This window comes from Eriocheir sinensis, chromosome 16, assembly GCF_024679095.1.
Source record: "Eriocheir sinensis breed Jianghai 21 chromosome 16, ASM2467909v1, whole genome shotgun sequence".
Taxonomy (NCBI): domain Eukaryota; kingdom Metazoa; phylum Arthropoda; class Malacostraca; order Decapoda; family Varunidae; genus Eriocheir; species Eriocheir sinensis.
Window position 1 is genome coordinate 16,231,270 of NC_066524.1, and position 12,261 is coordinate 16,243,530.

A 12,261-nucleotide genomic window follows, 5' to 3' on the forward strand; every position below is an offset into this window, starting at 1 on the left:
TAAATTATTGTGTAATAGATTGATTGAGCAGTGCGTCGGGATAGAGATAGATAGACTGACTGATAGTGTGTTGTACTGAGTGACTGATATAGTTTAGTACTGACCGATATTGTTGTACTCATTGATATTGTGTTGTACAGATTAAATGATTTTGTAATAGTGACTGAACAGTGCGTCGGGGATAGAGATAGATAGACTGACTGATAGTGTTGTACTTATTGATATTGTGTTGTACAGATTAAATGATTTTGTAATAGTGACTGAGCAGTGCGTCGGGATAGAGATAGATAGACTGACTGGTAGTGTGTTGGACTGAGTGAATGATATAGTTTAGTGCTGACCGATAGTGTTGTACTTATTGATATTGTGTTGTACAGATTAAATGATTTTGTAATAGTGACTGATATTGTGTTGCAGATTGACTGATATTGTATTGTACTGACTGACTGATTTTTTTTTTTTTTTTTTTTTTTAAATACATGCGGCTCAAGGGCAACAAAAAGAGTACAAAAAAAAAGCCCGCTACTTGCCGCTCCCACAAAAGTAAAAAGTAAAGAGTAGCGAAAAGAGAGATCAATTTCAGGTGGAGAGGTGTCTTGATATTGCAATACTAATAGTGACTCATATTGTGCAGTATACTGACTCACTGATATTGTGTTACATTGACTAATAGTGCATAGTATTGACTGATTGATAGTTTAGGATGACTGACTGACTGATATGTGAGGAGTTAAGTGCTGTAAAGGAGTGACTGATGCAACACTTAACAGGTCTGAGCAATGTGGTCTAAATGGATAATCAATATAACACTTAACAGGTCTGAGCAATGTGGTCTAAATGGATAATCAATATAACACTTAACAGGTCTGAGCAATGTGGTCTAAATGGATAATCAATATAACACTTAACAGGTCTGAGCAATGTGGTCTAAATGGATAATCAATATAACACTTAACAGGTCTGTGCAATGTGGTCTAAATGGATAATCAATATAACACTTAACAGGTCTGAGCAATGTGGTCTAAATGGATAATCAATATAACACTTAACAGGTCTGAGCAATGTGGTCTAAATGGATAATCAATATAACACTTAACAGGTCTGAGCAATGTGGTCTAAATGGATAATCAATATAACACTTAACAGGTCTGAGCAATGTGGTCTAAATGGATAATCAATATAACACTTAACAGGTCTGAGCAATGTGGTCTAAATGGATAATCAATATAACACTTAACAGGTCTGTGCAATGTGGTCTAAATGGATAATCAATATAACACTTAACAGGTCTGAGCAATGTGGTCTAAATGGATAATCAATATAACACTTAACAGGTCTGAGCAATGTGAACTAAATGGATAATCAATATAACACTTAACAGGTCTGTGCAATGAGATCTAAATGGATAATCAATATAACACTTAACAGGTCTGAGCAATGTGGTCTAAATGGATAATCAACATAACACTTAATAGGTCTGAGCAATGTGAACTAAATGGATAATCAATATAACACTTAACAGGTCTGAGCAATGAGATCTAAATGGATAATCAATATAACACTTAACAGGTCTGAGCAATGAGATCTAAATGGATAATCAATATAACACTTAACAGGTCTGAGCAATGTGGTCTAAATGGATAATCAATATAACACTTAACAGGTCTGAGCAATGTGGTTTAAATGGATAATCAATATAACACTTAACAGGTCTGAGCAATGTGGTCTAAATGGATAATCAATATAACACTTAACAGGTCTGAGCAATGTGAACTAAATGGATAATCAATATAACACTTAACAGGTCTGAGCAATGTGGTCTAAATGGATAATCAATATAACACTTAACAGGTCTGAGCAATGTGAACTAAATGGATAATCAATATAACACTTAACAGGTCTGAGCAATGTGAACTAATTGGATAATCAATATAACACTTCACAGATACCAGGTGACAGGAGGTGAAGTGATAACCCTGTGCTAGCCAATGAGCACACACAATAGATACAGACACAGCACCCACCTGACCCTTCAGTAGCACCCCTCTGTCAGCCCTTTATTCCCTGTGAGAGTGCGAGGCCTGTTACTCTTTGTCTCCCCAGCATGTCAAACTGAGGCTACCAGTGTTGAAGGTATGTGTGATTGTGTGATTTTTTTAGTTAGATTTTTGTTTGTCTCCATCTTTGTTCAGGTTGTTGCCCACAGGAGTTACAGGGGACACTTTGGGAAGTCTTTTGTGGTGCCATGCTTGTTATTTCATAGTTTACGTTATCATTTTTTAAGCTGCATATTTAAGTTAGGTAATTCTTTCTCGTTAATGTAGCATATCAAAGGTGAAGCACACACACACACACACACACACTATTGATCAAAATGGAAGAAGTAGATAACGAGGAGTTACTATTAAAAGAAGGAATTACCACCAGGAACACAAGAGGACATAGTAAAAAATTGAGGAAGGGAAGATGCTTGAGAGACAAAGAAATATAGAGGATTGGAACAGACTAAGTGAGGATGTAGTATCGGCGAAGTGTGTGCAAAGCTTTAAGGAAAAGTTGGATAAATGCAGATACGGAGACGGGACCACACGAGCGTAAAGCCTAGGCCCTGTAAAACTACAACTAGGTAAATACACACACACACGTCACTTGTTAACCCATTAGGTATTCTTTTTATCCCCTCTTGTTTTTATTCTTACTTTACCATTTGTCTTATTTTTTACATCCATGTCTGCTCATAGACTGGACTGTTTGGGCCTATATCAATTTTTCTTATCCCTTAAAACCCTTTCATGAATCTCAATAAAGATAAAGATAATAATAATCCATGCACACAAAACCTGGTTCTTTGGTGAGAATACTTTATTGATGACAAAAAATACACTTGGAAGATCATCCAGCCAGTAAAGAACACACGGCCAGTCTTAGGTAATGAGGAGTCAGCTCAGAGGACGCAGCACACCGCCACTCCTGCTCGCAAGGGAACAAAACACATCACGTCCCTACCATAGAGTTGCCTGTCTTGTGCTGTTGTTGTTGAGAGGTCGCCACAAGTTTGATTCTTTAACATGACGATAAAACCTCAACGAAATAAAGGAGGGCAACAAATACATCATATCTCTATTGTTGAGTTTCCTGTCTTGTGCTGTTGTTAAAAAGGTCGCCACAAGTTTGATTCTTTAACATGACGATAAAACCTCAACGAAATAAAGGAGTGCAACAAATACATCACATCTCTATTGTTGAGTTTCCTGTCATCGTGTTGTTGTTGTTGAGAGGTCGCCACAAAAGTTTGATTCATTAACAGTAAAATACAACCTCAACAAACTAAAAAGGAGTGCAACAAATACATCACACCTCTATTGTTGAGTTTCCTGTCATCGTGTTGTTGTTGATAAGAGGTCGCCACAAAAGTTTGATCCGTTAACAGTAAAATACAACCTCAGCAAACTAAAAAGGCGTGCAACAAATACATCACATTCCTGTCATTGAGTTTAGTATCTCTTGTGTTGTTGTTAAGAAGTCATAGCCACAATTGTTTGATTTACCGACAGTACAATAAAACCTCAACGAACTAGATGTAACAATAGATCACATCCCTACCATTGTTTTCCGTCAGTGTTGTTGTTGTTATCGAAAAATCATAGCCACAAGTGTTGGAATTTTTAACAGTACAGCAAAACCTCAATGAACTAGATGTAACAATATATCGCATCCCTACCATTGTTTTCTGTCGGTGTTGTTATCGAAAAGTCATAGCCACAAGTGTTGGAATTTTTAACAGTACAGCAAAACCTCAATGAACTAGATGTAACAATATACTACATCCCTACCATTGTTTTCCGTCAGTGTTGTTGTTGTTATTGAAAAATCATAGCCACAAGTGTTGGAATTTTTAACAGTACAGCAAAACCTCAATGAACTAAAGACGTAACAAATATATCGCATCTCTACCACTGAGTTTAGTATCTGTGTTGTTGGTAAGGAGTCATTGCCACAAGTTTGATTCACTAACAGTACAATAAAACCTCAGCCACTAAAGGAGTGTAACAAATAATGGAACCTTATGGGTAAAATGAGGATGCAAAACAGTCACTCCTGCTTTCAAGGGAACTAAAGATCACATCCCTATCATCGAGTTTCACATTTCCCGAGAAGTCGTGGCCACAAGTGTTTGATTTACCAACAGTACAATGAACTAAAGGAATGTAACAAATACAGAACCTTATGGATAAAATGAGGATGCATAACAGTCACTCCTGCTTTCAACGGAACTAAAGACCGCGTCCCTATCATCGAGTTTCCCATTTGCCGAGAAGTCGTAGCCACAAGGGATTTAGCAACAGTACAATATAACCTCAACAAACAAAAGTGTAACAAATAATGCAGGTGTAGGAAATAACACTGACGTTCTTTGAGTACTGTGCGTGGTTGATTGTGGCTGAAACATTGCTGTAGACAGATTCCACATAAAAACAAAGACTATTCCTTTTTCGCAGGTTATCGACTAAAAACCTCAACAAACTAAAGTAAAACAAATAATGCAACTGTAGGGAATACCACCGACGTTCCTTGAGTACTGTGCGTGGTTGGTTGTGGCTGAATCATTGCTGTAGACAGATTCCACATAAAAACAAAGACTATTCCTTTTTCACAGGTTATCGACTAAAAACCTCAACGAACTAAAGTAAAACAAATAATGCAACTGTAGGGAATACCACTGATGTCCCTTGAGTACCGTGCATGGTTGGTGCAGCTGAGACATTGCTCTGGAAATGTAGACAGATTCCAAATAAACACTAACAACCTAATTGAACAATAAGTGCAACAAATAATGCAGCTATAAGGAATAACACTGATGCTCCTCGAGTACTGTGGATGTTTCGATGTGGCTGAGTCATTGATGTTTGCGGACAGTCCTCACAGAAAAACAAACTATTCGCATTGATGACTAACAACCTTGACAAACTAAAGTAAAACAAATGATACAACTGTAGGGAATAACACTTAAGTTTCTTGTGTACTGTGCATGGTTGGTGTGGCTGAGACATTACTGTGGAAATGTAGATGGATTCCAAATAAACACTAACAGCCTAAATGAACTGAAGTAAAACAATTGATGCAATTGTAGGGAATAACACTGACGTTCCTAGAGTACTGTGGATGTTTGGATGTGGCCGAGTCATTGATATGGAAGTGTGGACAGAATCCTCACACAGAGAGATTATTCCCTTTTGACAGGTTAATGACTCAGGTGAAACACAGAACAAACAGGTGGGGTGTGGCTTGAGTCATGACTGTGAGGGAGTGCACAGCGCCCATTCATTCCCTTGACAGGTTATCGCTTAGAGTGTAGCTCAGGTGAAACACAAAACATATAGGTGGGTGTGGCTTGAGTCATTGCTGTGTGTGTGCGTGTGTGTACATCTCCCACACACAAAAAACATAGACCATTCATTCCCTTGACAGGTTACATCGCCTAATGAGTGTCACTCAGGTGAAACATAACACATAGAGGTGATCACATTGATAGTTTAAAGACTGGTTATCCTGTGCTCTACTAGTATTGCATGTCGTTCAGTGTGAAAAACAAGCAGAACGGATGACAAACAAAATAAATAAGACTAGACAATTAGGTCAATAAGGAGCCTTTAAGTAAAATATTGCCCCATTACCCACTAAGGCATTTGTAAAGAACTCTTCCTTAAGGCAATTCATATGTCGAAAGTACAGAGGTGGAAGCGGGCGGCAGGTAGCAATAATATCAGGGTGGGAATCTTGGTTGGCCCAGCGGGGAATGTGTGTGTGTGTGGCAACCTTTCTTACTGTCAGTTAATGTCTACTCGGAGCAGCGTTGGCAAATTATCATACCCATCGCAATGTGTTTTCGTAGTTTCGGACCGATAACCATAGCAAAAAAGCACAAAGAAACATCAATAAATAAGTTTTAATGCCAACTTAAATTCTCTATCATCATTTGTGTAGGTACGAGAGTTTGAGGCTTAAAAGGATGAATACAATGTGGTGAGTACAATAATCTGGCAATGCTGACTCGGGGAAGCAAGTCGTCGTTGGGTGTCTCGGAATAGGTTTGTCTGCCCTAATGTCGGTTCCCTATGGCACGTTAATATCAAAGGCAGATTTAAGCCTACATCACGATTCCTTGTATGGACTAACACTTAAACCTGTCATTCTGATTCTATAACTTCAATAACATCTTTCAACTTTTATGCAAGACTTTAGCTAACCTGGGTACATTATGTTGATATTTTTAGCTTTACTTTCATTCTCTACCATCTATCAGAAAGTTGCTAAGTCTGGTATATACACACAGAGTTTTTGCATTACTTTCTCTATTTTTATCTTCATTTTACTTTCTCTATTCTTTATGAGGTATATGAGTGAATATTTTAAATATACTTTCTTTCTCGACAGTCTATCATAAAGTTGCTAAGTCTGGGCTAAACACCTACATGGAATTTTTGTGTTACCTCCTCTATTCTTATGTTCGTATTACTTCCTCTATTCTTAACTAATTATAAGTCTTAGGCCTATATTCTCAGATGCTTTCGGCTCACAAAAACTATTTTCAAAGGCCACGAAGGAGATAAGTTTGGTTTTCAGGGTTGTTTTTTGCATACATGGTGCAGAGGTTTTTATCAGACTACCACTAGGCTCAAAAACTATCCATGGAAATACCCACAACCTCTAAGAAAGCCTCTCCAAAGGTGGATGTGTAAGCCCTAAAATGTTTGAGAATATGACCCTTAGTCCGCAGTACCTTCCTTTTCCTCAACACTATACAGACGTCTTTCTCCGAGGCTTTACGTCCCCTCTTCGTAGTCGTATACGCAGCTAGCTAACGTGTGAAAGAGATTCCCGGGTGACCGCCAGTGTTGTGTGTTGTCCAGGTACGTGTGAATAAGATAACGACCCGCCCAGGTATGTTGCCGGAAGGGTGGGTGGGTGGGTGGGCTGGGGTGGGGGGGGTCATGTGTGTGTTGCCAGGTGTGAGAAGAGTTTTCCCTCCCAGCTCAGGAAGAATCAATGTCATGTACCATTCATAATGCCACTCAGCATGACAAAATGAACTCTGAAGGTGATACGGAACTTATAAGAGAGAGAGAGTGGGGGTAGGAGTGTTAGTCTCAAAAGGAAGAACTTCATGATTGAGTCCCTATTAATAGCAGCCTTAAAAGTTACCTGATATTTGGCATTATTTACATGTAGTAGCCTTGGGATATGCTCATAAAATCTATCTTAAAGTTTCTGGTCCTCACTCGTAATAATATTCTCTTTGCACTGAAGAATGAGATATTTATACAGTCCCCGGCTTCCTTGTCTTCCCGGAGAGTTTGCAGCGTTCTGGAGCCATGGCGGCGGTTCCAACAAGCAACTCTGTACAAGCTTAATGCATGACACAACCGCGAGAAAAAATATAGACGTATTTTATCACAGAATTACCAAGATAGTCAGAACAACTAGACCAGGTGTCCTAGATCACAGCATCACGTAGCAAGCAAAAAACCTCCACTGAACACTTGTTTTAATGCATCTGGGATCGCGGCACCACCAACGCCAAGGGTGTGGCACTGGCGCGGAGGGGAGCGTCGCGTCACCCCCTCCGCGTCCCTGGGCCACCACATCACTGAGCTGCCAGGGGGGGAAGAGCAATGCGAGGGTCAGGTACGGAGGTGGTCTCCAGGTTGGCCAGGAGCTGCTGCAGCCAATGCTTGGTGGACTTGTCGTCCTTGAGGCAGCCAGCGAAGGTCTGGTCCTTCAGCTGGTCTGGCAGACACTGGCGGAGAGCTTCTCTTGCCCTGTGAACAGAGGAAAGATATAATAGTAAATCAAAGAAATATCTAGTGTGACAAAAACCTGTAACAGTTAAAATGGTGTAAATTACAAAAGTTCTTGCGTTGTCACTCAGTGCAGTCACTGCCCATACCTTGGGTTGTCGGAGAGCCTGAGGTAGCAGCGAATGACATGTTTGAGCAGACGAGCCGATTGCTCCTTGGCGAGGGCGATCACCATCTTGCCGAGGATCATCGCCACATGGGAGAACCGCTCGTAGGTCTGCAAACACCATAAAACAACACTAAACAAAAAGATACTTCTAGCTGACAACCTGAGTATTACTACAACCATCTGATTACTAAAGGCTGGCTAAAGAAAATGATACTATGGTTGACTATAAAGCTTCAAAATCGACTGGAAACATTCTCACCAATATGTGAGAAAATCACATCCCTGTAATCCCTTTCTGAGGTGTGAAGAGCAACCAAAGAGGAGTTGAAGATGAAGCCAGCAACCAAATCCCTTCTCCACCCACCTGGCATATGTAGTTGAGGCCTGTCTCATCGAGGAGAATCTTCTGCAGGATGAAGGTGGCCACGGTCTTGCTGAGCTCTGAGCCGGACTCCATGATGCGCAGGCACAGCGGAATGATCTCAGTGGTCAGCAGGAAGTTGATCACCTCCTGCTCGTCAGTCTGTTGAGTTACCAGAGAATTTGAATGTGAACCAATTTGCAAGCATTACCAAGCTAGTACTAATAAAGAACAGAATACAACTCACAGCGCTAGACTTCCTTCATTACTTCATACAAAAATCACACTAAGGAGATAAATAGGAAGAGAAAGCCCAGCCACATATGCACTACCCAACAAGTACTCATATAAAACAGAAAACTAACATACAGCGCTAGACTTCCTTCTTTACTTCATACAAAAATCACATTAAGGAGAAAAATAGGAAGACAAAACCCACTCACATATGCACTACCCAACAAGTACTCATATAAAACAGAAAACTAACATACAGCGCTAGGCTTGCTTCATTACTTCATACAAACACAAAAGAAGAGAGAAAAAAGAACATACAACCCACACAAACACACAGCCGAGACTTACCTTAACGAGGGCACCGATGACGCCCAGGGAGGTGAGGCGCAGGTACTCGAAGGGACGGGTCTTACTGACGGTCTGCAGGAAGGGGTACAGGTACAGGGGGATGTGGGCCGCCAGGAACTGAGATCTGGTGTCCGGGTGGGAGGCGACACACTGGAAAAGGAAGGAAAATGTTAAGGAGCTGGAGAAATGTGACACTCAAAAAAAGATGAAGGAGAGGAAGAGGAAGAATTAAGGAACTGGAAAAAACATGGAGCTCATAAAAAGAAGAAAAAAGTAGAGAAAGAACCTAATAAAGCTATGCCAAAGGTTAAGAAATTGGAAAAATGTGACACATAAAAAAAGATAAAGAAGAAAATCAGGAAGAATTAAGGAACTGAAAAGAAAACATGGCACTCAAAAGAAAAAAGTAGAGAAAGAACCTAATAAATCTATGCCGGTCAAAGAACCTATTGATGATATGCAACTAAAGGAAAAGAATGGTAAAAGGGAGGAAAATGTTGTACAGGAAAGAGTTATACAGATCAAAAGAAGAAATTCTGCCGTTCAAAAGCTGTACAGGCTAAATGGATGCTCAAAGAAATGAAAGAACCGAGCTATTTGAGTTTGTACCCCCATGGTCACACTTCTTCCCTTCCCTTCCCATCATAACTTGCCTGGAGCAGAGCGAGGGCATTGCAGACTCGGTTGCTTTGGTGGGCAGTGAGAGTGGCCGGGTTGATGGCTGGGTATATGTTAATGATCTCCTGGAGGAGTGCGGCGATGGTCCCAAAGGAGTTCCAGAGCAGAGGAGCCAAGTCAGGGACGGACTCACGCTTCTTGCTGTTAGGGGATAAATAAAAAATAAGAAAAAATTATCTTTACTACAGTACTGAAAGACACAGTTTCTCTTCATTAGGTTTTATCTTACTACAAAGGATGCTTCTATGCTGTTAAAAACTAGTGAAAGAAAAAAAAATCCACATGTCAATGTCCCCTAAATGCAAAAAGTAGAACATTGCATTTTTTAACTGCCAACCAGCAGAGTGAAAGAGTCAAGAGAGTTCTCAAAGGCAAAATATGTAGGACAAGACGAGTCCAGAAAAGTTCCAAGTCACTCACCTGAGTTCGAGGAGAGCATTTTCTCTTGTCTCTGGGTTGGCGAGCTCAATGATCCACTGGTAGATCTTGTCCCGCTCGGCGCTGGTGATGCCGCCGCTGGTCCCCAGGAACCTCTGCCCAGGGGTGCCTCCCTGCAACAAGATCTGCTACGATGCACATTACTCACGAACGGGAAAACATTGTGAAATGTATAGTGGCTCTGACACTATACATTTCACATGCCAAAATTCCACATATGCCTTCATATCATGGTTGTAGGGCACACATACCCTTGTAAGTTGTTACCATGATATGAAAGCATACATGGTCAGAAACTGCCCAGACCTAAGCAAATCTAACATAACCACGTCAGCATCACTGAGCCATAGGAAAGTTTGGAAGTTTGGGTGACAACTGTAGTCCTGGGGTGCAGCCTTTGGTTATGTTAGGATTGTATAGTTCAGGATAGTTTCTAGCCATGTGTTCCTTAACAGTACGGCTAAAAATAATCTAGGTTAAGATTCGTTTTAGGACCATGCCAGTATCTTATTACCTACCTTATGAAACATCAGTAGCTCTTCATATATCTTTTCTACAAACCTTCAACAGTCATGCTTTGAAAATCCAGTGCAAGGACTTTTTTTTTACTCTTGAAAATAGGGGATAATGTTTACCGAAGCGCGTCGCCTCCTCTGGCGGCGGTGCAGCCGGTGTTGCGAGAAATACCTCCTCGCTGAAATAAGTCACATATATATAGGGGGGGGGGGGGAGGGTGAAATAAGTCACATATATATAGAAGGGGGGTCGAGGGGGGCGCAGCCCCCCCGTTAGAAGGTTGTAAAGTTCGGTTGGAGTAGTTTAAATATGCTCCCCGCACCTAAACCCTCTCTTGAGCTATTTCTTGCGGCAACTGCTGGCGTAACTGCATGACCGCCGCCAGAGGAGGCGACGCGCTTTCGTAAACATTATTCCCTATTTTCAAGAGTAACAAAAAAGTCCTTGAATTGGATTTTCAAAGCGTTTCCATGACTGTTGAAGGTTTGTAGAAAAGATATATGAAGAGATAGTGATGTTTCATTAGGTAGATAATGAGATACTGGCATGGTCCTAAAACGAATCTTTACCATAATCTATTTTTGATCAATGACCAGAATATGAAGGGGTACATGACATAAAGGGCCATTCTTACAGTCGTTTCCGAATGTTCGGAAGACGGTCCCTAACACATTCTGGTGGCTTCTACAGTAGTAATAGTATAGTAGTAGTAGTAGTAGTAGTAGTAGTAGTAGTAGCAGTAGTACTAGTACGACTACTACTACTACTACTGCAGAAGTCACCCGAACGTGTTAGGGACCGTCTTCCCAACATTCGGAAACGACTGTAAGAATGGCCCTAAGAGGAGGCAGAGCTGGCCTACACATCTGCCAATAAGGGACAGTGACATAACACTGCTGTAAATGTCTAATAATGAAAGAATAACAGTTTTAAACGCCTAATAATGGAGTATTGTAAACTAACGCTGGTTTACCTACGTAACAACGCTTCGCAAGGCGGCGCACCTGGTGACCCCAGAACAGTGCAGTGACCCCCCCACTCCCAGCACCACCCACGGCCCCCGCACCACGCCCACACCCTCCCCGACACACCCACACCTGTGCCCCACACTAATTAACCTAATAAACACGCTAAAAGGTAAAAAATAACAAAGGTGACGGGACAAAAGTAGCCATCTCCACCCCCTTCCTCCACCCGGCAACAGTTTATCACTCTCCCACTTCGCCCTCCCCTTGATTCAACCTCCCTCCCTTGACGTTGGTGTACTGAGCGTTGTAATAAGCGTGTGGATGGACTGTGTAGGTACCTGGGCGCTTCCTAAAGGGTTCATGGCGTAGTGGGAGCAGCGGCGGGACTGGCGACATAAACACTCCCTGGCTGGTGGTGCGGCCGTCACCCGGGAGATGGCGCGCACCTCGCCTACGGTACGCCGCCCATACGGAGGAATACAAGGCTTAAATATTTAAAATGACTATATTGGTATTATAAGACACACTCGCTTCTCACATCAGCTATTTCTAAAGGTCAAAGAGGGGGTCAGTCGGGTTTTAATGAGTGTTTCTTCAGATTCATGGTACAGAAGAAGCCTCACAAAACTACCCTTGGAAATGCCCACAACTCCTACGAAAGCCTTGTCAAATATGTGTTCTTGGACTGCGATATGTCTTGTAATACTACCCAAAATTTTCGGTCGTATTCTAAGACATTTCATCGCCCAA

General features: G+C 41.3%; 1 protein-coding gene and 1 long non-coding RNA gene across 17 annotated transcripts; one reads left to right on the top strand and one right to left on the bottom strand.

Annotated features, from left to right (window-relative positions):
* The first annotated feature begins 202 nt into the window (after nucleotides 1-202).
* LOC126999420 (uncharacterized) lies at nucleotides 203-3,705 on the top strand. 10 transcript variants are annotated; one of them, XR_007753335.1, is made up of 5 exons: nucleotides 203-958; nucleotides 1,006-1,240; nucleotides 1,476-1,522; nucleotides 1,617-1,663; nucleotides 1,711-3,705. It is a non-coding gene; the product is annotated as an uncharacterized LOC126999420 (long non-coding RNA). The 10 variants fall into 10 exon arrangements; XR_007753331.1 differs by having other exon boundaries at nucleotides 203-1,240; XR_007753333.1 differs by having other exon boundaries at nucleotides 203-1,240; nucleotides 1,805-3,705.
* LOC126999418 (CCR4-NOT transcription complex subunit 9-like) lies at nucleotides 2,833-11,983 on the bottom strand. Of its 7 annotated transcripts, none has more exons than XR_007753330.1 (8): nucleotides 11,850-11,958; nucleotides 10,010-10,155; nucleotides 9,565-9,730; nucleotides 8,912-9,061; nucleotides 8,333-8,491; nucleotides 7,949-8,076; nucleotides 4,225-7,820; nucleotides 2,833-4,063 (listed from the first exon to the last, which is right to left on the bottom strand). XR_007753330.1 is itself a non-coding variant. In XM_050862000.1 (7 exons), the coding sequence occupies exons 1-7, from the start codon at nucleotides 11,871-11,873 to the stop codon at nucleotides 7,646-7,648; spliced, it is 945 nt and encodes a 314-aa protein (XP_050717957.1). In that variant the 5' UTR covers nucleotides 11,874-11,983; the 3' UTR covers nucleotides 2,833-7,645. The 7 variants fall into 7 exon arrangements, 3 of the variants coding, with proteins under 3 accessions (XP_050717957.1, XP_050717958.1, XP_050717956.1); XR_007753329.1 differs by having other exon boundaries at nucleotides 2,833-3,683; nucleotides 3,914-7,820; XR_007753328.1 differs by having other exon boundaries at nucleotides 2,833-3,795; nucleotides 3,914-7,820.
* Nucleotides 11,984-12,261: the final 278 nt, after the last annotated feature.

Coding starts and splice junctions, on each gene's coding strand:
- LOC126999418 (XM_050861999.1), bottom strand. CDS start 11,873: ATGAACCCTTTAGGAAGCGCCCAG. Junction 8,492..8,911: donor TCATCGGTGCCCTCGTTAAG/GTAAGTCTCGGC, acceptor GTAACTCAACAG/ACTGACGAGCAGGAGGTGAT. Junction 7,821..7,948: donor AGGCTCTCCGACAACCCAAG/GTATGGGCAGTG, acceptor CTCTGTTCACAG/GGCAAGAGAAGCTCTCCGCC.